Here is a 26,855-nt window from a genome sequence, read left to right as displayed (position 1 = left end):
TAGCGAATCTACGATACGTAAAACACTAAACAAGAATGGATTTCATGGGAGGATACCACAGAGGAGGCCACTGCTGTCCAAAAAAAACATTACATTCCTTCTTTCTAGCAGGTCATAGAATAAAATGCTTTTTGGGAGTGCTACTTTAAAGGGTTTCTATCACTTTGTATCACATAATTAGCTGTCAGACACTAGCGATCCGCTAGTGTCTGCTCTGGCCAACCATCCTACTATAATCGCTTTTGGGGCAGCGGTTTTGCTAAAAAACGAACTTTTATAAATATGCTAATGAGCCTCTAGGTGCTATGTGGGCGTCATTAGCACCTAGAGGCTCCGTCTACCTTCATAAACGGTCGCCGCCCAGCGCGTCCCTCCAGCCCGCCCATGTCCTGCTGAATGCGATCCTCCGTGTGACGCAGCGGACGAATTCTCGCGCATGCGCCGTGCGCGGCTGTATTCGGCGCATTTGAGACGTCTGAGCTGGGAGAAGACATTCAATGCGCATGCGCCGAATACAGCCGCGCACGGCGCATGCGCGAGAATTCGTCCGCTGCGTCACACGGAGGATCGCATTCAGCAGGACATGGGCGGGCTGGAGGGACGCGCTGGGCGGCGACCGTTTATGAAGGTAGACGGAGCCTCTAGGTGCTAATGACGCCCACATAGCACCTAGAGGCTCATTAGCATATTTATAAAAGTTAGTTTTTTAGCAAAACCGCTGCCCCACAAGTGATTATAGTAGGATGGTTGGCCAGAGCAGACACTAGCGGATCGCTAGTGTCTGACAGCTAATTATGTCATACGAAGTGATAGAAACCCTTTAAAGGAGTTGTGGAGGGTATGCAAATTAGCTCTCGTGCAGAAGGTATATCATTGTCTCTCTAGCACCACTTATGGGTAGCTATGCGGTAAGACAATGTACGACTCATTAAAGGGCATCTGGTAGCAGGATCAACCACATTAAATCAAAATGCCTGATAGGGTTGACCCTGCTGCTTAAAAACATACAGTACCTTTCTCTTGATCTGTTACTGTTTATTTTTTTAAATATGTGCAAATTAGAGTTTAAATGTACTAAGGCTGCCGCTAACCACTATGTGCACCTTTGCACCTCCTTTTCGCTCCACTTGATTGACAGGGCCAGGTGTTTAATTTGTCATCTTGCCTGGCCCTGTAATCCCCTACTGTTCATCTTTGGCGCATGCGCAGTAATCTTATTGTTCATGCTACTCTGCTTGCGCCAAGGATGCAGTAAACATCACAGGGGCAACATTATAGGGCATGACAGTTGCCAGGTGTCTAATTCATCATCTTGCCTGGCCCATTAATCCCCTACTGCTCGTCTTTGGCGCATGCTCAGTAATCTTATAGTTCAAACTATGGTGCTTGCGCCAAGGATGCAGAGAACATCGAAGGGGCAAGATTACAGGAAATGACAGGGTCAGGTGTCCAATTCGTCATCTCACCTGGTTCTGTAATCCCCCTACTGCGCTGTACAGTTCATCTTTGGCGCACGCGCAGTAATCTGATTGTTCAAACTACTGTGCTTGCGTGAAGGTTGCAGTAAAAATCACAGGGGCAAGATTACAGGGTCAGGGGTCCAATTAGTCATCTCATCTGGCTCTGTAATCCCCCTCCTGCGCTGTACAGTTCGTCTTTGGTGCATGCGCAGTAATCTGATTGTTTAAACTATTGTGCTTACACCAAGGATGCAGTTAACATCACAAGGGCAAGATTACAGGGTAACAGGGTAGGAAAGGGTCAGGGGTCCAATTTGAGATGACGAATTGGACCCCTGACCCTTTCCTACCCTGTTACCCTGTAATCTTGCCCTTGTGATGTACAGATCTAACATCTGCGCTGTACAGATAGTTTTTGGCGCTTGCGCAGTAATGTTATTGTCCGAACTACTTCACTTATGCCAAGGATTCAGTAAAATCACAGGGGCCAGGCAAGATGACAAATTGGACACCTAGACCTAAGTGGAAGGCGTGGGGGGGGGGGTGCTAAAGCAGAGGAACGAAAACGTATTGGGTGGCTAGAGTCTGCTCTCAAATATCACAAGGCAATTAAAGATAAATGGTCATATATTGTGTGTAGATGGAGGGTGGCTCCATCTACTGGACCATATCACTAAGCAATTCTACACAGCCTCACATTTTTCTATACCAAAGTATATAGAATTTTTGTTTTAGAGTATTTATTAGAGCTTCAGTTCATGCATATAAAACAGATGTGTAAAGTTTTAGTGTTCGCTTTGACCCGTGTAATCAGCCGCTATTCTTGAATCCACTTTTCTATTGTGATGCACTTAGACAGTCATTTAAAGTTTCACCATCCTGACAAGCAGTTAAATGCCATCCTCGGGAGCACACCGTGGGTGGCTCCGCATTAAAAGCACAATTCTCCTGCCGCTAACATTGCATAACAAAATGTAAAATGCATCAGTCTGGTAAAAATCCAACCTTGATTCACCTTGTTCAATTCTCAAACTTCTAAAAAGTTATTAATTGTATTCTATATGTCGTCATAAAAATCCCAGAAGTTAAGTTGTGAAACATCAGAGCTTGAAAAGGCCAGTGGGGGTCTCTTAAAGGGGGGAGTTTAACAGATATGCTCATGCAGTGTTGTACTTCATGTACATCCTCGTCAGGCTCGTATTCACCATGTAAACCAATCCCTCTGGTTTGTTTTCATCCTTTATGTAGAACTTCCTGTATCCAACCAAACCCATGATGCATCTCTTCTCTCTCTGCTGCAGCTTCAGCCCCGCCCCTAGCAACGCCCAGCTAGTTTATAGCTCCTCCCACCAGCTAGTTACATAGACACTCCACTATCACGGCTCCGCCCTATGGACATGACATCACAGGAAATACGAAAGAGCTATATGGATATGGGCTGCTGATGGAAAATGTAAAACCCTTTTAAGCCCCCGCATGGAAAGAGTTTGACTGTACTCAACTCTACATGATCTATCTATGATCTATCTCTATGTACCTACTATGTATGTATCTTCTATCTGTCTGTGTCTGTCTATTATGTATCTGTATATCTATCTATGATCTATCAATCTATTATCTACCTATCTATCCATAGCTTCTCATATCTCTCTATCTACCTGCCAGTCTTTCCATCTGTTGTCTATCTATCTATCTATCTATCTATCTATCTATCTCTCCATTATCTATCTGTCTATCTATATATCTACTATGTACGTATCTTCTATCTGTCTGTGTCTGTCTGTCTATCCATACATCTACCCATCTGTCTATTATGTATCTGTATATCTATCTATCTATCTATCTATCTATCTATCCACAGTTTCTCATATCTCTCTATCTATATCTATCTGCCAGTCTTTCCATCTGTTGTCTATCTATCTCTCCACTATCTATCTATTCTATCTATCCCTTATCTATCTATCTATTCTATCTATCCCTTATCTATCTATCTAATCTATCGATCTATCTATCTATCTATCTATCTATCTATCTATCTATCTATCTATCTATCTATCTATCCCTTATCTATCCCTTATCTATCTATCTATTCTATCTATCCCTTATCTATCTATCTATCTAATCTATCGATCTATCTATCTATCTATTATCTATCTATCTATCCATCTATCCCTTATCTATCTATCTATCTCATATCTATCTATCTATCTATCTATCTATCTATCTATCTGTTTTTCTCTACTTCATCAGGGTGGACAGAACATAACCAGGGTGTAGCTTTTCCCTATCCCTCAGTATATTCAGATCTCTGTGACTAGCTCGGAGTGATTTTTCTGCTCTGTCAGCTCCTTTGTGTTCGGCAGAGAAGAGATAGAAGTCCTCTGCAGGCCGGTGGGATCAGGATCGGCCTGTAATCCTACAGAGAAGGTTGTCATGTGTGTCAGTGGCCCCTAAAGCTCCTATTGATTATAGTGGGATGTTGTGCCGCTCTCAGGCTACATAAGTCACCCTGCTGTCACCCTCATTACACGGATACCTCAGGCCACCTACCTTTTCAGCACATCGATTACATTTTACCTATTACAAACACTTTCCTATTATTACTATAATAAAGATAAAGGTCGGCCGCTGCAAATCACCGCTGACTACTGCATGTAAGCTAGCTAGAAGTGAGGAGTGTGACTGCGGCATCAGACTACACAGGGGGTTGTTTGCAGTCTGTAACCATGGAGACACAGAGGTTAGCACAGGAGCAGCGTACACAAAACATTTTAATATTTTAACCAAGACTGTTTGCAAAATAAAAAAAACAACAAAAAGACAAAACAAAAAACACCACCACGCTCTGAAATGCCCCGTCTCTAACCACCATAACCCATTCATTCCGTATATCGAATTGGAAAGGGTAAATAATAAAAAAGTTGCTATTAACAAAAATTAAATATAAAAAATGCAACAAAAAAACTGACTTTTCCACCGTAGGTTTTTAAATGTTTCCTTTTTATAAAAAAAAAAATTTTTTTACCGTAAATAAGAATGACATGAAGTAAAATAAAGTCCCAGGTGTCATGGAAAAAAATAAAAAAAATATTTACACAACATGAGCGGAAAGAAAGTTATGGCTCTGAAAGACGCATGTACTAAAAAAAATAATGGAGAATACGTCTGGTCAGAAAGAGGTTAAATGAACCGGTCAGGAACTGGTTAAGATCATTAAGTGTGAAAGGGACTAATTCTTATAGGACTGACGTTGGCCGATTTTGTCAGAGCCTCATGACTCTCCATTGAAAGATGATTGGGGGGGGTCAGGCACGTGGCTTTTCAGTGCTCTCTCATCACTGAGAATACATGCATGCTCGGCTGAGCTGAGTGTACACTATATGTATATGGGGAGGTTGGGAAGCATAGCTGTTAGCGAGATGAAGGTTTCTCCACCATCTCTTCAAGGTGCACAGTATACTACAAGAAGAGAAGTGAATTGGCTGGATAAAAGCCGAGTTAGAGTCATTACTTAATACCTTATAATTGGGTAATCTGAGCACTGAGCATATGGAAGGAGATGGGGTGACCTTGAGAGTCACTTGAGACATGATCTCATAAGTTAAGGAGATTATACTAGGAGGATGGGGGGGGGGGGGTGAAGTACCAAATGTTGTAGCTGGGGATGCAATGCATTTTACACCAGAGACTTCTTCTAAATGGATCTCCTCAATGCAGTCATATCTATCTATCTATTGTGACACAGTGAGAGGTTTGGTCTGGGAAAACAGGTATTTTCCTCCCAGCATGTGCTGCTGGGCTGATTTACAGCCAGGTGAGGTCAAATACCGGACCGGATTTTAAGTGCCGGTTCGGTTTTTTGGAGCACCTGGCTGTCCTTAAATAGGCAGCTGGTCTCTGTGTTGGAATCTGGGAGTCTTGTGTCTGGATGAAGGCTTGCTTCCTGTTTGGCGTGAAAACAGGTTGGTGCTGCTATGAGCAAGGACTTTTTAAAGCAGAATTGCCGCATAATGTGAATTACCACCAACACCGCAAGGTGACTTTTTTGTTTGATTATGACTGCTTGTTTTGTCACTTGCCTAAAGTGTGAATAAAACACTGAACTGTTTGATCCAAAGAACTTGTTGTTGTCTCTATACTGTGTCCGCTCATCCCGTCTACCAGAGCAAAACCCCACTCTATCTATCTATCTATCTATCTATCTATCTCATATTTATTTATCTATCTATCTCATATCTATCTCTGTCTGTTATCTAAAAAACCTGCCTGTGTGGCCGTACCCTGACCGGGATAGGTCAGTAAAGCCTCTGAGACAGAGTACCTTCATACATATGCAGAACTGAAGATGCCATATCAGATTTTAAGGCACATGGAGCTACTGCACCTCTGTGACAGCCCGGTACTAGAGATGAGTGAATCGATTCATCAGAATAAAAAAATAATAATTATGATTCACTATTTTTGAGATTTTTTTCTTGAGAATTTTTCCAGAGAGAGAAACAGATAAAAATTATTTCCAGATAATTAAAACATATTTGATTCAGGAAAAATCGATTTGTACCCAATTTGAATTTCTTGGACGATTCGGAGGAATCGGGCCCAAAACAAATTTTAGGAAATTCACTCATCTCTACTCTGTTGAAATCTATTACATAATAAGACCATGTGTATTAGCCCTTAGTTTGTTCCTATAAGTAGCTGAGCCCTAAAGGCGTACATCATATGTGTATATCTTTTTTCTGCTGTGCTATTCCATATAGAGATATCCAGTAAAAAAACAAGCATGTGCTACACGATATACATTAATTTAACATGTGACCTGGAGGGTGGAAGATTCCTCCAAAAGACCCTTCAAAATGCTGTGTGAATGCCACCTACCTCTTCCTATGTTTTGCCGTACCACACACGGCACCTTCCTATGTAACCGTGGACAAGAGGCAAAGAAATATTATGAGTCAAATTAAACTGAGGTCTGCTGCAATTGTATGTGGGGCAGTAGCTACAGGGGGTGCAGGGGTAGCCGTCATACCTGGGATCTGTTGAGGGTGGCAGGGGTAGCCATCATACCTGGGACCTGTTGAGGGTGGCAGGGGTAGCCGTCATACCTGGGACCTGTTGAGGGTGGCCGGGGTAGGCGTCATACCTGGGACCTGTTGAGGGTGGCAGGGGTAGCCGTCATACCTGGGATCTGTTGAGGGTGGCAGGGGTAGCCGCCATACCTGGGACCTGTTGAGGGTGGCAGGGGTAGCCGTCATACCTGGGACCTGTTGAGGGTGGCAGGGGTAGCCATCATACTTGGGACCTGTTTAGGGTGGCAGGGGTAGCCGTCATACCTGGGACCTGTTGAGGGTGGCAGGGGTTGCCGTCATACCTGGGACCTGTTGAGGGTGGCAGGGGTAGCCATCATACCTGGGACCTGTTGAGGGTGGCAGGGGTAGCCGTCATACCTGGGACCTGTTGAGGGTGGCAGGGGTAGCCATCATACCTGGGACCTGTTGAGGGTGGCCATAGGTAGGCACCAGTTTTATGCAGAACACCTTGTAGGTGGGGAGGGCTGTAACAGATTTTGCACTGGAGCACAGTAAATACAAATTACGCCTCTGTCCGAATGTTCCTGAAGGTTGCTGATCTTTAGGCCTCATGCACACGACCGTGGGTCAATGTGGACCCATTCACTTCAACGGGGCCGCGTGTCTGTTCTGTGGCTCCGCTAAAACAACAGAACATGTCCTATTCTTGTCCATGTCACGGGCAAGGAAAGGACTGCTCTAATGAGTGCCATTCCGGACGTTCCATTCCGCATGTGGAACGCACACGGCCAGTATCCGTGTTTTGAAGATCTGCAATTTGCAGACTGCAAAACAGACACGTCATCTGCATGAGGCATTAACGTGACTCCTACTGTTCAGCACATCTGTAGGATTTTAGTTCCAGTACCTTGGATCAGCTGCCTTATTATTTAGGTGTATAATGGAGAGATAAGACAGGTCAGTTTGTTTACCGGTTGATGTCGGAGTCTTAAGACGTGAAGACGTTCCAACAGTCCCTCATTAGTCTATATACTGGCACAGTGAGGCCATTATAGTCCTACATGATGTGTACTCATGGCAGCAATTTACAAATCCCTTTAAATTATGGCAATAATCCTTTCTACAGGTAAACAACGACCCCATCATGGATTTTTTTTTCTGTTTCTGACCTGACAATTTCAATAAAATACTGTGGTTTATGGTTTTCCTCTCGTAGTAAAGCTTTCCATATGATGGAGCAGGCAATTATTTTTCAGCGGCTTTCCTCAATAAATCTCTGCAGTGATTTACTTTGCTGCGAGTTGCAAACAATTGCTGATTGTTGCACTGACTGATGACTAGAAGTCTACAAATCTTGGAGAGATGGACCAACGTCCTGGACAATGGATGGAGAGCGGAAGGACCATGCACTTAGATCATTTGTGCTTCCCTTAAAGGGTTTGGTCCATCTGGGACACTGTTGGCATATCACTAAAATAGGCCATCAATGTCCAACAGGTGAAGGTCCCACCTCTGAAACTAAAATGAAACCCAAAGTGAAGAAGAGCCCACACCGCATGTGTGAAGTGCTCTCCATTCATTGTTATGGAAGTTCTGAAAATAGCCGAGTGCAAAACCCTATAGCGGTGAATGAAGAGCGCGACCACCTCTCCGTTCACCCCTATGTGCTCTGATATTTCCAGAGCTCCCAAACAGTGAACAGATGGTGGCCTCACATGCGCGGCTGTTCTTCGTACACTTTGGGGTCCCCATTCTGAAGATAGGAGCTGGTCCTGCACCTATCTGACATTGATGCCATATCCTCGCAATATGCCATCATTGTGTGAGATGAGACAACCCCTTTAATGTCTTGTGACTATAGCTAGTCATATGTTGTAGGCCTTGGAAGTTATTGTTTTCCTTGTGGAGAGCACCAGAATTGGCATATGGAGTCTTAAAGGTCATTCCATGCAATGTAGCTCAATACATTGTGAGAGTGCATGGTGGCTCATTCATGAGGCCCAACCCAAGGTACAATAGCCAGTTTCTCTGTATGACGATCTATTGCCAAAGGCTTCTTGGCCACCCTGAACATCTTGTCCAGGGGCATGTTTCCAGAAGACTTGGCTGTAGAGCAGGATTTACAGTACAATGGGGTTTCCATATGTTAGCTTATACCACTGCATGCCACCCATTTGTGGTGAAGTGTCCTCCATGACTGTTCATACACGTGACTACTTGTGTAGTGGAGAAGGATGGTGAAACTTCTCCTGGTCTGGTTTCCTTTGCTAATGTTGCCGAGCCTGTTCCTTCTGTCCATGGGGGACATACAGTCCTCAATATCCTAGTCCTCATCACAGTTCATTCTTGTAGGTTGCCCAATATCCCTCACACGTCTGCGTTTCATTCTTTAGATTCGTACCATGATGAGCGGTGTACCATTGCTCGTGCACGGAATAAAACTTCCGCTGCGTCAGCTCTTTATTCTTTTCTTATACAACCTTACACTTCATTCACATACAAAGCGTGGATTCCCTGAAGGGTTTTCCGGCCAACAAACACTCCCCGGAGAAGCAAGGTTACAGCACCCAATGTCTATTCATCGCCACGTAGACCGCACATTGTTGTCAGTTCAGAAAGGTTCACAGAACACATTTTCTCCTTGCAGATGATTTATCCTTGTAACCGGATGACATTGGTTTGGTTTTTTGTGAAATACAAAGATACAAGGCTACTGGTTAATTAGTAAAGCCTTTCCTCACCAAAGTCATACACGTTCTATCATCGCTATGATAGTTTAGATTGGGTCTTTTAATGGGGTTTTCTGATAGTAAAATATTGATAACCTATCTGATCGGTGTAGGTCCCAGTCCCAGCACTCCCATATAAGCTGCTTGAAGAGGTGAATGGTGTGACCTCTTTCTATCCTAGTGATGTCACACCCATCAGTGACGTGGTCTATGTGAAGCTCAGACCTATTGAAATGAATGGGCCAGGGGTTGCAATACCAAGCACAGCCACTATACAAAGTACGGCACTGTGCTTGGTCTGTTGTAAGGATGCTGCAGGGTTCAACCAGAGTGCCGCAGCCTATTCAAATGCTTGATCAGTGGTGATGCCGGGAGTCGGACCCGCCACTGATCAGATATGTATTGAGGTCCTTTCCTGAGGGTAGGCCATCACTGTTGAAATCCAGGAAAACAGTTGAAGGTTGTGAAGTGCAGAGACAAAATCTCTCCATGCCTCCCTATCCAGTAATTACATCCAGAGAAACCTGAAGCAAGGTGTCCAGTCATAAGTAGCACACCAACCCAAGGCTATTCAGATGTTGTTAGACCAAAGGGGCAAATACTCAAGGGTCTCCAGCACCAAGAGGCCATCACCTCTCAGTTCTGTTAACTTCCATCAGCAAGACATGAAGTTTGAAATGGTTTTAAATGGTTACTAACCTTCCATTAAATTATTTCATACAGTTTTTATCCTTTTATATCTATCTATGTATCTATCTATCTATTTATCTATCTAATGTATCTAATGTATCTATCTTCTCATGAACAGATGGAATATAGAAAGGAAAACATTTTGTTAAAGGGTTTTTCCTGCCTGTAGATACCGTTGACCTTTCCTCAGAACAGATTGGTAGTGGTCCAACGCTTGTCACCGATCAGCTGTTTTCAGCCCTTTAACCAAATTTTGCCTCTAGACATTTTGCATTAAATTACTGACCACTATCTTCTACTCTAGAATAAAAAAAAATCATAAAAATATTTTTTTTATTTAATAAAAATAAAATAAACGATGGGATAAATTTATTGTAGACCAGTCTATGATACCCTGCACGCTGCCGGAGGTCGCCCCCAATTTATGACGAGGCTCCTACCTCTACGGCTACGGCAGTCCATGCATCTAAACTGAAATCTACACCAGCCCCCAGCAGACGTAGATTTCAGTTTTCTTCTAACTCTGGTGTAAAAGAAGATAAATGTGACGGAAGACGGGACCACTGGCCTCACTCCTCCCCTACCTTGCCAGATCCCAGTGGCAAAGGCATTAAAAAAACATGAAATTTGCGACCTTTTACGGCAGAAAACTGACATGAGAGAATGATAAATCCCCCCTCCGCCATGAGTAATTATATCAACGCACCACCTTACTAAAATACTAATTGGCTCTGCAGATATTAGCCCCTTAGCCCAAGGTCCTGTAGCCTTTTTTTCAGTTTATACCTCTATGGCTATGACACTAGTTGCAATTAGGGTTGAGCGAATCGAAGTATCCAAAGTGGACTTCGATCCGAAATTTCATTAAAAAATTCGATTTGCAGCGAAGCTAAATTTCTAAGTGTTTCGTGATAACGAATCAATTTTCCCAAAAAATGGAAGTAAAAAAAAATAAACACATACACACGTGGTCCGTCTGAGCACAAAGAGGCCGCCGCGGCCCTCTTGATTGAAGATCCTGCGCGAAATCTCATGCACGGTGATGTATGATGTCACCACGTTCAGCTGGCATGATGATGTCATCAAGCACAGCGCCAGTCTCTTAGATCGAGATGGCCGCTCGAACGGATAAGGTGAGTTTTTAGTTTTTAACGAATTAACCCCTGAAAGCCCTCAATATTATTCTCAGATACAGCAATGGCAGGAGCCGTTCCCCATCATTGCGCACTCTACTTACAAAGAGATGCGCTTCGTGACAAAATAATTCATCACAAAGCGAATTTCTTCGCGAAATTTGGCGAAGCAGCTGAATCGAATTTTTCAAAACTTCACTCAACACTTGTTGCAACAAACTTATAAAAAATAAATAAATAAATGAATAAATAAATAAAATAAATAAATAAATAACAAATCACACAAATGTGACACTGCCTGTATATCTGCACCGCTATACGATGGTTTAGGGCAGATTTTCCCTGGCCAGGTTTGTGTGCTTTCTCCGGGGATCACTGTTTGTCTTGCCTTCTCCATACAGTGATGTAAGAACAATACAATCTTTCCCTGATGTCAGGGCGAGGACAGCTGCCAGTCTGTGCACAGATGCCTCACCTGACTGCCGGGATGCTGCTGCTGCCGCAGGGAGGGGGAGGGGGTGGGATCCAGGTGCAGCACTAGCGCTACAGGAGCTGTATACAGCATGCATCCATCTAGATACATGGGAAGGAAGCACAGCAATTACACAAAGAGCTTGTATAATATATAATCTCATATGAATATTTCTCCAGTGCACTATATATATAGCGGGTGAATTGCTATAGCAATAGGAGGGGTTTGAGGTTAAGGCATGGAGGTTTCCATTTTAATAATCCCTTTAGTCCTTCATGGTGGATATTTTTCCTTATCCTCTTCTCGCCAGGCAGCAATAAAATATATTAGTGGTTCTCGTGTAAGCAGTGTAGTCAGTGGTGGTCTACGCCAGTGATGGGCAAACTGTGCGGCTCTCCAGCTGTTGTAAAACTACAAATCCCATCATGCCCTGCTGTGGTCTGATAGCTGTAGGCAGACTGGGCATACTGGGAGTTGTAGTTTTACAACAGTTGGAGAGCCGCATTTTGCCCATCCCTGGTCTACGCTATATAGACGCATCCTAGCCCCCACTATACTGCTGCTGATGTGGTAGGGGAGATGAGTATATCCACCGATTAGAGTTTTCCTCTACACCGCCACCATAACATAGGAAACCAGCAATGACAAGTAACAATGTGGAGATACAATGTCATGTAAAACTAATATCCCATAATGCTAGATATGAAAGCTTTCATTTTGCAGCATTTACAGAATCACTTCTGTCCCCTAAAGCCGGCCATGCACATTACACGTTTATGGGACGAACCTGCCAGGACAGGCTGATGATATAATATACATGGAGGCTTCCTGACTTTCCTCCAATGACAGATTTGGGGCAGATAGGAAGCGGGAATGTTGGATTTTAATATGATCCTTTTGTTCGCTGGGAGATAAGCCATTGACAGACTCATTTGCTTCCTTCCATTGTCCTATCTAGAACACACAGCCAAGAAAAGCATGCATGTGTACAAGGTAGGACTCAGGTGGCTTGGGCCCAATAGAGAAAATTATTCTTGGGGCCGAACATTGATGTCTTCAATAAAGTCTAATCAGGGGTGTAGCTAACGGCTCATGGGCTCTGGTACAATAGTTTAGTTTGGGCCCCCCTTCCCTCGGTGCTTTGTGGCCAGGGGCAGGGAAGCACATACTGTAGCCTTCCTACTGCCTGAGGCAAAAATTGAAACAGCAGCCCTCCATGCAAAATTCTTGACCTTAACCCTTGACCTGCACGCACTTTCTACAATACCAGTGTCTTCTTATGTGGCACAAGGGTCTTTGGGCCCCTTCAGCAAATGCAACCTCTGCACCCCCTAATAGATTTTGATTTAAATAAACCCCAACAGCAAGTTATTGGCTCCAAATGTTTTTTTTTTTCTTTTCTCCTGGACCATTAAGGCCCAATATGGTATAACAGCCTGGGCCCACCAGAGCATCACCTGGGGCTCTGGTGGGCCAGTCCGATGCTCCATTTGTATGAGGGATTGGAATTGAGCAATCAGCTAACTGTTCTCTTAAAGCATATTCTACATTTTTCAAACCAGCGCCTGGATCCGAATACTTTTGTAACTGCATGTAATTAAAAATGCAGCATAGCCAGTGAGCTATTCAAAAAAATGTATCTGTACAGCGCCACCTGCTGTTTGTTCTTTTCCTTATTTTTTGTCCATCTACCTGAGCTTTTGTCCATCTACCATCTACACCGGCCATATGTTCTGTTAGAAGCTGTGGCAGTTACAGGGAGAGAGCTGCAGCCGAAAGGACATGGACCCTGAGCTGTGTTTAGGAGAGAGCTGCAGCAGAAAGGACATGGACCCTGAGCTGTGTTTTGGGAGAGAGCTGCAGCAGAAAGGATATGGACCCTGAGCTGTGTTTGGGAGAGAGCTGCAGCAGAAAGGACATGGACCCTGAGCTGTGTTTAGGAGAGAGCTGCAGCAGAAAGGACATGGACCCTGAGCTGTGTTTGGGAGAGAGCTGCAGCAGAAAGGACATGGACCCTGAGCTGTGTTTGGGAGAGAGCTGCAGCAGAAAGGACATGGACTCTGAGTTGTGTTTGGGAGAGAGCTGCAGCAGAAAGGACATGGACCCTGAGCTGTGTTTAGGAGAGAGCTGTAGCAGAAAGGACATGGACCCTGAGCTGTGTTTGGGAGAGAGCTGCAGCAGAAAGGACATGGACCCTGAGCTGTGTATAGGAGAGAGCTGCAGCAGAAAGGACATGGACCCTGAGCTGTGTTTGGGAGAGAGCTGCAGCCGAAAGGACATGGACCCTGAGCTGTGTATAGGAGAGAGCTGCAGCCGAAAGGACATGGACCCTGAGCTGTGTTTAGGAGAGAGCTGCAGCCGAAAGGACATGGACCCTGAGCTGTCTTTAGGAGAGAGCTGCAGCAGAAGGGACATGGACCCTGAGCTGTGTTTGGGAGAGAGCTGCAGCAGAAAGGACATGGACTCTGAGCTGTCTTTAGGAGAGAGCTGCAGCAGAAAGGACATGGACCCTGAGCTGTGTTTAGGAGAGAGCTGCAGCAGAAAGGACATGGACCCTGAGCTGTGTTTGGGAGAGAGCTGCAGCAGAAAGGACATGGACCCTGAGCTGTGTTTGGGAGAGAGCTGCAGCAGAAAGGACATGGACTCTGAGTTGTGTTTGGGAGAGAGCTGCAGCAGAAAGGACATGGACCCTGAGCTGTGTTTAGGAGAGAGCTGTAGCAGAAAGGACATGGACCCTGAGCTGTGTTTGGGAGAGAGCTGCAGCAGAAAGGACATGGACCCTGAGCTGTGTATAGGAGAGAGCTGCAGCAGAAAGGACATGGACCCTGAGCTGTGTTTGGGAGAGAGCTGCAGCCGAAAGGACATGGACCCTGAGCTGTGTATAGGAGAGAGCTGCAGCAGAAAGGACATGGACCCTGAGCTGTGTTTGGGAGAGAGCTGCAGCAGAAAGGACATGGACCCTGAGCTGTGTTTGGGAGAGAGCTGCAGCAGAAAGGACACACCCCTGAGCTGCTAGGTTGAATATCATCTAGCAGAGCAATTGGAGCAGTAAATGAGGAGATCTCTGGACCCATTTGAGATACAGGGCTGGTTCTAGCTTTGTTAGAAAGGTATTGCCATGTACTATATGATTTTATGGGTCCTGGGTTAGAATCCGACCAAGGACAACATCTGCATAGAGTCCGTATGTTCTGCCCGTGTCTGCGTGGTTTCCTCAGGGTGCTCCGGTTTCCTCACACTGATAGGGAACTTAGATTGTGAGCCCCATTGGGGACAGCTTGATGCTAAGGTCTGTAAAGTGTTGTGGAATATATATATAAGTGCATAAAATAGATACTATACTATATACCATAAATAGTAGAGGTTATTGAGGAGCTGTAGGAAAGAGCAAGTCTGCAGGCAGTGGTTATAGAACTTCAAGGTGAGCTATCACATTGCTATTTCTTTACAAATTGGCCGTCGGGGAGGTTCTGCAGCAGCTGAGGCCGTGCCCATTGCAGCTTCTGCAGAGGCTCTTCCACTGGTGGACATGTAGCTTCACGTCAAGCAGCATCTCCAGTGTCTTTGCTGTCATGACATGATGCGGAGACAGCAGCAGCCTCCTGTGACAATTCCCCCCGTTATCTTTACATTTGGGAATCAGATACCACAGAGTAACAGCAATGCCCCAGGATTTCTAAGAATTCACAGTAAAAACCAAGATGATGGGAATTCATTAGGATTTTTATGCACAGAGTCATGTACTGCACGCTATTGCCCATGTATCAGTGGGGGAAGGGCAGTCCTCAGGGCTATGATAGCTGCATTAGCTGCAGTCCCTCCTGGCGTGCAGCATAAGATCAGTTCCAGTGACTGCTATGTATAATAAAATGTCCCAGCGGATGGTCCCTACAACTATCTTATGGACGGCATTATTTGCCATGTGCATGGAACGAAAATATTTCTCACCGAGCAAACAGTGTCTGTTGTCCTACAGAATTGGCAGGTCTCACCCTGGAGACTCATCTGAGCACGTCATGTGCTCATACTGTGGTTCTGCTTCAACCCTGGAAGATGTAGACCCATCATCCATGCTCCTCACTATCTTGGTGCCCATAGTATTCTTTTCTCATGTAGGGCATCTGGCTGATTTGGGGTTGTTGGGACTTCTCCTTAGGGCATTTGTCTACTGTTCTGCTTGGCTTATTTTTGTGGTCATGCACTTGGCCAAACAAGCTGTTGGCCAAATGAGTTCTCCTCCCACATCCTACACATGCATGCACAGATCCTTCCGATCCTTCTTTCCTCCAACATCGGTCGATGGTATAAATTTTGTATATCTTCATACACATTACATGCCCAGTTGCTCCTTTGGTTTATTCCAGCCTCAAAATGGGCAAAGCTTATGTAAACCCAGCCCAGAAATTGGTGTTATGAGTCAGTTTTGAGGAGGTCCAGGGCTGGGCTTAAATGCCCCAAATTCGTCAACACAAATCATGGTAAATGTAGAGTTCTATATACAGAATTTTTGCAGCAAGCTGTGATTTTTGCATGTTTATTAGGTCCTGAATTACATCAATTACCACTAGGATGGCGCATGAGCTTTAATGGGGTTGTGTCATCTCAAGCATTGCTGGCATATCGCTAGGTAGATGGGTCTGACACACGTTTGATCAAAAATGTGCGCAAAGAGCTTCCATTTTTCATGTATAGTAGGTAGGGTGCTTCTGTAATTCAGAGTAATCTCTGATCCTTAGTTCTAGTGTTTGCACGTATAACAGAGTGCTGCCATATGTACTATGCTGTCTGCATGTTGGCTTTATGGATGTGCACCTGTGACTTTGGATGCGCTAGTCTAAATTTTCTTGCAATTTCGCTAGGATAGGCCACCAATGTCTGATAGGTGTGGGTCCTGGAGGTGGAACCTTCACCTATCTGTAGAAAGCAGCCTGCAAAGTGAAAGACAGTGGACCGCGCATGTGGGGCCATTGAATTCTATGGGATTGTTGACTTTCCGTCAGCCCTATAGAAGTGAATGCAGTGGTGGCCGCGCTTTCCAAAAAATTGGCTATTTTTGACACTCCCATAGAAATGAACGGAGAGTATGCCGTGCATGCGCAATCTGTTCTCCTTCACTTTGTGGACTCCGTTCTAGAGATAGGTGCGAGTCCCAGAGGTGTCCTAGCGATATGAATGAGATGGGACAACCCCGTTAATGGATGGGGGCTCTGTCAGAGCTCTTGCAACAGATCCCAGAGCTTCAAGTTACATCTCTATTCACAATGGCCTACATTTACTAATCCTAAGGATGGCGGAACCTTGGACAGGCCGGCTAGACCTTCACCCGCCCCACGTCCTTGCCAAGCATATCTTGAAGCAGTGTAGAAACCCTAGATGTAGCAAATTGCACCAACATTGCACCAATTTGCGCCACTTTTTAGACAGATGTTTGGTGCAGACACATTACAAGTCTGGACAATATTTAGAAATAGTTGGTTCAGTGATATTAAGCTACAAAAGGAGCAACGATCGTGGACATGGCAGTCCTCGTATGGGTTTTACTAGTATTCTTTGTGTAGAATATAAGACAAGGCTTATTTCTGATTGAATGAGCAATCGTTCTGCATGGCCTGTGCTACTGACTGCGGATTAGCTGTGGAAACAGATGATGGATTGGCCCCTCAGACCAGTGGGGACCCACAGTCTGTGCTGGGAGGGTGACTGGGACGTGCCTCACCTACAGCAGAGTATAGATTCCATAGAACAATTTCCCTTAGATCTCTTGTACAAGATGCAAGTGGCAGCACTCCTGGGTGGGTCTAGGGCAGTGATGGCAAACCTTTTAGAGACCGAGTGCCCAAACTGCAACCCAAAACCATTATTTATCGCAAAGTGCCAACACGGCAATTTACCCTGAATACTACAGTCCAAAATAGTATATCTTCCATGTACTTTATCATTTAGCTATAATAGCCGCCTACATTCAGTGCCCTGCCTGTGCCGTTCATAGTACGCCCTGCGCTGATAAATGGCAGGAAAAGTCTAAGGCATATTGGTACACCATAGACTTTTTCCAGGGTGCGAGTGCCCACAGAGAGGGCTCTGAGTGCCGCCTCTGGCACCCGTGCCATAGGTTCGCCAACACTGGTCTAGGGTCTCACAGCTAAGTGCTGTGAACCCCAACCACCAGAAACACTAAACTAAAGTTTTAGTTTTTCCCCCCCCTAACTAACTCTCCCTTCTATCCCTGCCTAATTGTGCCTCTCCCTCACTGACCCTAACCTACCTGGAGGGTGATGGGTGCTGACGGGGGGGGGGGGGGGGGTCACAGGAGCTGGTGCAGAACGGTCCTCACAGTGCAGGAGCAGCAGCACGAATAGGAGGGGAGAGAGGAGCGCCCCGCACCAATCAGCACCGAGGACAGAACCGCCGCCCCCAAATGCTCGGACTGTGATTGGTGGTGTGTAATCACACCACCGATCACCGTCCTTTTCCGGTTCATCGGGTCACCGGAGACCCGAATGGACCGGAAACGCAGCAAACCGCAGGTCTGAATTGATCAGAATGATTTCAGCGGACATCCTGTTCCTATTAACCCCCGCCGCGCTGCAATCTAGTTTTAAAGTTATGACGTACCGGTACGTCATGGGCCCTTAAGGACTCGGGAAACATGACGTCATAAGTCCTTAAGGGGTTAATAATCCGTGAAACAAGGATGCAACACGGATGGCATCCGTGGTTTTCACGGACCCATAGACTTTAATAGGCGTAATGGATCCGAGAACACGGACAAAATCGAGCTTGCACCCGTGCTAAAAAAAAACGGCCGCACGGACCGTGATAAAACACTGATGTCTGAATACACACATTAAAATGAATGGGGACGGGTGCTGTCCGTGGAGAACACGTACAGCACACGTCCGTGAAACACTGACGTGTAAATGAGGCTTAACTCTGTTATATAACGGAACCGTATAACAGAATTACTAATGCTAGTGAGAACCCGCCCTAACTGGTACTCTCAATTCAGACTGAATCAAATCCGACTGGTCGATTTGAACCAAATTGTGCCCGAAACAAATTTTGGCAAATTCTCTTGTCCCTTCATCACCACTGTAAATATCTGATAATTTATGCAAAACTAAAAAACGACCAGTACATCAAACTGAAGAAGGGTTTGGACTAACGACTAAACAACTCGCTGATCCAGACAAGGTTATCCATCGATTGAAAAAAAAAAATTGGGGTTTGTCCATCATTAGGCCTCATGCACACGACCGTTGTTTTATTCCGTGTCCGTTGTTCCATTTTTCGTGATTTTCTGCGGACCCATTGACTTTCAAAGGGTCCGTTGAAAACTCGGCTATTGCACCGTTTGTCATCCGCGTCCGTGATCCGTGGTTCCAGTCCGTCCAAAAAATATAACCTGTCCTATTTTTTTCACGGAAAGCGGTTCGCGGACCCATTCAAGTCAATGGGACCGTAAAAAAATGCGGAGGCACACAAGATTGTCATCCGCGTCTGCGTCCGTTTTTTTCCTATCATTTGCATGGCAAAGTAGACTTTTTTTTACTTTCGGAACGGAAACGGATCACGGAACAACGGAACCCCATTTTGCGGAACGGAACACAACAACGGTCGTGTGCATGAGGCCTTATATGGATGAACTGTATACAAGGAATTTGTAAATGTGAGCTCCTAATCAGAAATCCATTACTAGTGGGAATAATCTGCGCTGTAATAGCGGACGCTGCCTCTGTATGCACAAGACAAATTAATACTCCATATGCAAATTGTCATGTGTTCTGATTATTGTGAGCACTTCATATAAGGAGGTTTATATGCCATATGAGGGTTTGACACATCGAACACTGTGGGATCTACACACGGCTTTGACATAGTTATTTTATACTATATATATATTTATTCACACACATTTGTATATATTTATATAAACATTTTACAAAATATCACACAGGAAGCCACGGAGACAGAAAATATTCAGAAGGAAGGTCAGGCACCATATACAGTATGTAGGCGCTCTGCATCTACAGCTGCACGGATGATGGGTGCAGTGGGCGTTTGGGGCACATTTATTGAGACCGACGTTTTAGACGCCGGCCTTAATAAAGCCCAAAACCTGGCGCTTGCCTCTCCATAACTTTGGCGCATCCAGCTCCAGTTCTAAATGTAAGACGGCTTCTGAGCAGTCTTACATTTAGACCATTTTCTACTCCTTAAACAGGCGTACATGCCGGCCGCCCGTCCCCTTCCTCACGCCCACAGTTTTATACGGGATAAAAGTCGCAGATAGCGGCGCAACTAAAATGTATGACATAGTAAATGACCCCCTTTGTCCTCTAATGTATTTTTTGACTATGGATGTATTTAAAAAGAATATTTAGATTAGACATGTTTTACTTTGAGATCTTTCAATTGTACTTAAAGGTGTTATCTCATATTAGACCTTGGGGTCATATCGATAGGGTATGATCCCCATGTCTGATAGATGCGAGTCCCTCCTCTGGAACCTGCACCTGTATTTAGAATGGAGTCCGCAAAGTGACGGAGGACTCACTGCGCATGTGCGGCGATCCTCTATTCATTTCTATCGGACTGCTGAGAATAGCCTAGCCACGCTCTTGGCTTTTTTCACCCTAAGGCCTCATGCACACGACCGTTGTGTGCATCCGCGGCCGTTGTTCCGTTTTCCGTTTTTTTTCGCGGACCCATTGACTTTCATTGGGTCCTTGGAAAAATCGAAAAATGCACCGTTTGGCTTCCGCGTCCGTGATCCGTTTTTCCAGTCTGTGAAAAAAATATGACCTGTCCTATTTTTTTCACGGACAACGGTTCACGGACCCATTCAAGTCAATGGGTCCGTGAAAAATCACGGATGCACACAAGATAGTCATCCATGTCCGTGATCCGTGTCCGTTTTTCCTATTATTTTCAATGCAAACTTGACTTAGTTTATTTTTTCACTTTTCATGTCCGTGGATCCTCCAAAAATCAAGGAAGACCCACGGATGAAAAAACGGACACGGATCACGGTACAACGGTAAGTATGATTTTTATTTATTTATTTATATTTATTTTTTATTTTGCACTGTAATATTGCTATCTGATACGCTCCCTGTCATCGCACCCATTACTTACAAAGAAACGCGTCTTTGTGATGAAGTAATTTGTCACAAAGCTAATTTTTTTGTAAAATTTGGCGAAGCAGCTGAATCGAATTTTCAAATACTCGCTGGTGTCAGTAACTGAGCACTGCCCCCTCCAGTAATTGCAGCTCCTGTGTTTATTAGGGCTCATTCACACGACCGTGCCGCAGTTGGCGGTCCACAAATTGCGGATCCGCAAATCACGCATGCCGCCCGTGTGCCTTCCGCAATTTGCAGAACAGAACCGACGGGCCATTATAGAAATGCCCATATTTGTCCGCAAAACGGACAAGAATAGGACATGCTTTATAATTTTTGTGGGGCCACGGAACGGAGCAACGGATTGAAGTGAATGGGTCCGCAACCGAGCCGCAAAAAATGTCGTGTGAATGAGCCCTTTCTTGGGGACAAAATCTTTGATTTGAAGCAATGGGTGTAGGGGAGCGTGTCATCTGCTCTGCTAATTGTGCTGTATTTATGTCCCCCCAGAGGGGCCCTTTAAATGTCTGTTCTTTTCTAGACTTTTTTTTTTTCATCACTCCTGATTTATGATCGGATGTGATGATGAGATGTACGCTCACACCGCAGTATACAGTGTATCTATATATAAAGCTACAATAAAATAATGCGCGCACGGCAAATATTAGCTACATGCTGAAACATCAGCAGAAGTCCTGCACCTATACAGAGAGGAATTTACTATTTAACCCTTTGCTTCCGTATCTCTGTAAGTTAAAGCACGCCAAAAAAAAACAACTCTCTTAGGCCTCCCTCACACGTCCTGATGACGTCAGTGACAAGATGGTCAGTGGTTTATCCATCAAGATGTCCACGAAGGATCGCTGTTTGGTCCCTGTTTTATTTTTATTTTTTTTCTGTCCTTCGTGTGAAATTTCAATAGCTTGGAACAATCGTGCTAGGAACGATCCATGAAACGCGGACGCCATCCATGTTGTGCGCGTGGTTTGTCACAGACTTGCAGACTATAATGGGGATCCATTAACATGGACAAAAATAGGGCATGCTTCTGCGAAGTAACCACGGACCCCTGGATCGTGGTAAATCACAAATGTGTGAATACACACATTAAAATCAATGGGTACGTGTGCTGTCCGTAGAGAACACTGACAGCACTAGTCAGTGATTCACTGACGTCTGAATAAGGCCTTACGCTGTGTTCACACCAGAGCGTTCTGAAAGGAGCGCTCTGTATGCGCGATTGTACGGGCGTTTACAAGCGCGCATACAGAGACAAGCGAACACACATTGTCGCGCGTTCCCGAAAGTCTATGTACGGGAACGCGCGACAAACGCCCAAAAAACCGCTCAAGTACTTGTTTGAGCGTCGGGCGTTTTACAGCGCGATCGTACGCGCTGTAAAACGCCCAGGTGAGAACCATTCCCATAGGGAAGCATTGGTTTCTCCTTGTTGTGCGTTTTACAGCGCGTAGGAACGCGCTGTAAAACGCTCAGGTGTGAACTGACACTCAGTCTGTACACCACTTTACTTCTTTGAGCAGCAGTTTGTGCTTCAGAGCAGCTCTTCCTTGCACTTCTATGATCACCTGGTCCCTCAACCCTTATACAAGTATATACAGATCCTTTCCTGTCTTCTCCTCTGTCCATACCTGGCAATTTGGTGAATGTGACTCCTTGCCTTAGCCTCTTACATGGGGCGAATGGCAAATTTTTGAAGCCCCTGTGTCATATTTTTCTCATTTATCACGGTCTGGCCTGACGCGACTGTCAGCTGTGGATAGATATATAGGGTGCCGGGCACAGAATGGTGCCCTGATTGATTGGTGGACCAGTATTGTCTACAACCCCTGTTCATATGCCCTATTAGGACATATGGATGTCATACGGGGTGCCCTGCACTCAGGTCCGTTAGTGCCACACTGAAGATTCTCTCTGTATACGTGGCTCCCATTCTGGCAGACTAGAACCTTCCTGGTATTAAAAGGACACCCGTAATACATGGCTTACCCCCAGCTGTCCTCTATGATCAAGGGGTCGCACTAGGAACCATATTTTCGAAAGCAGTTGTCAACCCCTTTAAGAAATCTCCCATAGTGTTGAATTTATGCATTTTCCTACAAGGCGTTTCGAACTGATAGTTGATTTTCTTTATGGTTATGCAATGGGTTTAGCTGCAGTCCTATGTAAAACAATCCATTTTCATGCCTTTGAGTATATATAGATGTATAGATAGTGTTAGCCTCCCTTTTATATGACAAACAACCTATGTTTTATGTTGTTTACTAGTCCTTTAAATGAAATAAAGTCCCTCGATCGTCATCACCTCTTTTGTGCATATGACTAATGTTTCAATTATCTTTCCAGAATGATGAACTCAATAGGATTCCTCTAAAGATCCGAGTGCAGATAGACGACTTGCTTATAAGCCTATATATTACTGGGAGAAATAGTGGCCGGTGATATCAGCTCCGACGAGCGCATCCCTAGAGAACGGCGACGACGGTCTGATTTGTATCATACATTGCAAGGCGGTTCAACCATGGTGTCACGTTAATGAATAGTCCCGGTGCTCCATCAGTTATACAGCCCCACTGGTGGATCCCATGGCGTCTTAAAGCCTATATCAATTTACTACAGAAATGTGAGGCTGACTAGCAGCTACATAGCTAACGTGCAATGACTAATGTACCAAACCAACCACCGCTCTACCCCTACATAACCTTCAGATATTGTAGGCAACAGTCCCCGGTAATGCCGTAAGTGGGTATATGGTCATCGGTATTCATCATGTATCACCAATCAGCTCAAAATTATGGACCTTAGTCTTTGATCCAATATTTGTTGCCCTTCATTCTCCTATAAAAGAGATCCTATTGACCCACCATAGTAGAAGACCACTATATTGGCAATTAATATCTATTCGAATCGAATGGTCATAGAAGAAGATAAATCTTATGGGTCCATACTAGTTACTACAATGCTTCTCCCTAGAACCTAATATCTGTCCAAGGTTTTTGCTGTATATAGTCACCCATATACCATAAGTATGTCATGGTCAAGTCTATATCACCTTTGTACATGATGTAGGGTTATAGTATGGCAATCTACATGACAACCGGATTGAATGTTCCTTAGATGCTTTGTGAAGTACGTTCAAGATGAAGCCAATTAAAGTTGGACGTGAATGACAAGGACGCCCTGCCAAAATAATTTGATAGCTGGGCTGTTTAGTTGCAGGTTCCTACGGCATAAAGTTGTCAATCTACAAGGGGTTTGTCTGGATTTTCATTAATGCCATAAAATCAAAGGCAGAGCGCCTGTGGATGGGGCCAGCTTCATACCCAGGGAATATCTTTGATGTATTGTCAAGTCATACGCTGAGCCCGGCCAATTTTCATGACGGCACAAGCACCTTTTGAGGCTCGGCCAACTACCCCTTTAGACTTGATTTTCCTCCAACCTTATGTCATTGGCTGTGCTAAGCACTATGGGTATTTTATTAAACGTTTTACCGTCCCTGAAATAGGACTTCACATTGACGATGGTCCATGAACCGTAGATACAGCAGAAGACAATGGGTCGGCGCTCATCTGTTGGATCCTGATGTAATGAGGACCACACAATTCTATGAATGAACCTGGCCTATGAGATAAACAAGTGATCGCTTCCTGTATCAGGCTCACAGCGTCATCCCTCCCTCTCCGTACACGTAGCTTTTCCATAGGTGGCGCTGTTGCATGGATCAGGTGCTGGTGACGCCTATGGAGGAGCTGGGTTATGGGAGGGCGCAGATGATGTGATTCCATAGCTCCAGTTCATTTACTCTTGTAATGTGCAACCAAAAGAAGATGCAAAAATCTATGTATCCCCCCTGCCTCAATGTACTATCAGCAGCAATAGGAATCAGCGTGTGCCTGGGTCTTCGTACATAAGGCTTCACTTCCTGCCCATACCAACCCTAAACATTGGAGACCCTGGCTTCCTAGCTTAGTCCAACCATTATGTAAGACCCCCCGCTATCGCTGGACATCTGTTCCTTCCAATCAACTTGGGCCACAATCCACTTCTACATCCGGCAAAGTACAGTCATGCATGTAATATCGCCCATGGCACAAATGTATGAACAAAAGCCTACAAAGACATATGGGAGCAGCGCTTGCATCTCCCCCACCGTTCCTGGCTGCTGCAGAACCTCTTCCCAGGCTGTCACACAATCAGTCCCAGCTGTGCATCACCATGACAGATACCTCTTCCCAAGAGGTATTTGAAGCAGATGTGACCTGATGATGACATGGACAGCAATACAATATAATAATGATACTCCGCACCCACCCATACTTTAGGGGGTCTTCTCCCTTCCCCCCTATTGTTCTCACCTTCTGCTGCCTCCTCGCCATGTCGGTGGGCTGCTTGGCATTGAAGGGGTAGGCGATACACCTCATGACAAACACATAGAGCTGCAGCTTCCGTTTTCTCTCTTCTTCCTCCTTCTGCAGCCTTTCCAGCTCCTCTTTCTCCTTCTCACTGACCACTGATGGACTAGGGCTGGATGGACGGACGCTGCTGCTCCTGCTGCTCGGCTGTAGCCCCCCTGAGCTCTCGCTGGTCCTGCTAGGAGAGAGCCGGGCCCCTGTGCTGGGTGCCAGCACCTCCTTGCTTTCTTCTTCCACTATCTCATCCGATTCCTCCTCGCTGGAAGATGGGTCCAACATCTTGCTAGGATTCGAGCGGCAATGGGGAGGAAGAAGAAGAAGAAGAAGAAGATGAGGGGCTTTGGAAAGCAGTGCACCCTAATAATCCTTGTGCAGGAGGCAGCAGCTAGCTCCAGATCAAGCAGGACCTGATATTGCAGCTAAGTGCAGACTAGGCATTGGCAGTGCTTACGTGTTTAACTCTCTCCTCCCCTGTACTCTTACTGGAGAAAGGAAAGCGGATAGAGACAAAATACTGCCGATGGGGGCTGTCCCATTGATAATTTGTGGCTGTAATCTGCTAATGTGCTGCAGCAGATGGTGCCTCCTGCCTTCTCTTTGTCCACAGGCCAATAAATCTTGAGGATACAGGAAGATGACCAGGGAAGAATGAGATGTGTTCTAAGATCATGAAATCAATACCGGATGCTGGTGCAGGACGAAAATATGTATGACCCAGAGAGCGGCTGGATCCTTCTCCATCATGAATGGAATTATCCCATGTGAAGACGCTTCGTTTTGTTTTAGTTTTTTTTGCAAAGGACTACCCCCTCCATCGGGCTTCAGCTGACCACAGATACAAGATAATTCTGATTCTCTCTAATTCATTTGACCCCCTAGCTGAAAATTCAATCTGAATCTTCGATCTTGGTTAAAATCCCATACTGATCGGCCGATCAGACATTACTAGTAGAGCGTCGCTTCACGTCTATGCTCCAGGGGAACGGCGATCACCTGTTTAGGGATATTTGGCAAAACTGGCAGCTTTCTGTCTGTCAATCATTGAACGATCCTACCGTGGACATGTCAGACTAAACAGGCAGATGGGGGGGGGGGGGGCGTTTAAAAAAAACTAAAAACTGCAGCAATCAGCCTCAATCTGTTGATCACGTCGTACACTTCAGCAATGACGAAACAGATCTAACCCGACAGATTGCATTTTGGGGGGGTGGAGTATAATTTCATTATTTTTGTAAAATTTCTAAATGATTGTTGACGGAAATAGTTCAAACAGTCGCCACTTCCGTTGACTTTTATCGTACACAAATAAGCACGCCATGCGACAGATATCTACAAAACATCTAAAATCATTGCGCTGTGACGGATCCAGATTTGATCATGCACAAAATGACTAAAAAGGCCCACAGTGTAAAAAAAAAAGTTTTTCCGATGTGGTAAAAGGAGAGCAAAACAAAAACAAAAAACAAAAAAAAGCAGGGGCTTTGATCACCAAGACTTGCAGTGCACTGGGACAAAGAGGGCAGCTCGGCCTTAACCCTATGAATATTCACTGCACTTAATGAGCGTTCCCTTGGAGATAGGGATGCTCTGTGCAAAAAATAAATAAAATAAAACATCTGCTGGGAGGGGACTGAAAGTTATGTAGTGCATGAGCCAACCCCTGGAGCTGGATCTATGTGTGAGCAGCAGCAGCAGTGGGAGATCTTCTGCCTGCCTGCCAGCAAAGCTGAGCTCTGTCTGCACACAAGTGGGCGTGCTCAGTGTGCAAGCAGCTGGATGGGAT

General features: G+C 45.1%; 1 protein-coding gene across 7 annotated transcripts in view; it reads right to left on the bottom strand.

Annotated features, from left to right (window-relative positions):
* The window catches only part of CADPS (calcium dependent secretion activator), a 434,676-nt gene extending 409,299 nt beyond the window's left edge, over window positions 1–25,377 (bottom strand). For 6 of the 7 annotated variants that reach the window (XM_040407754.1, XM_040407751.1, XM_040407753.1 and 3 more), the window contains exon 1: window positions 25,016–25,351. In XM_040407754.1, coding sequence (XP_040263688.1) covers window positions 25,016–25,351 — 336 coding nt within the window. Of the gene's footprint in view, window positions 1–25,015 lie in introns of all 7 variants that reach the window. The other variant, XM_040407750.1, reaches the window with a different exon arrangement.
* Between the last annotated feature and the right edge of the window lie 1,478 nt (window positions 25,378–26,855).

The sequence above is a fragment of the Bufo bufo genome, chromosome 9 (assembly GCF_905171765.1).
Source record: "Bufo bufo chromosome 9, aBufBuf1.1, whole genome shotgun sequence".
In the NCBI taxonomy this organism is placed as follows: Eukaryota; Metazoa; Chordata; class Amphibia; order Anura; family Bufonidae; genus Bufo; species Bufo bufo.
The sequence above is the reverse complement of the archived record's forward strand: the minus strand, read 5'-3'. Positions and strand labels throughout refer to the sequence as shown.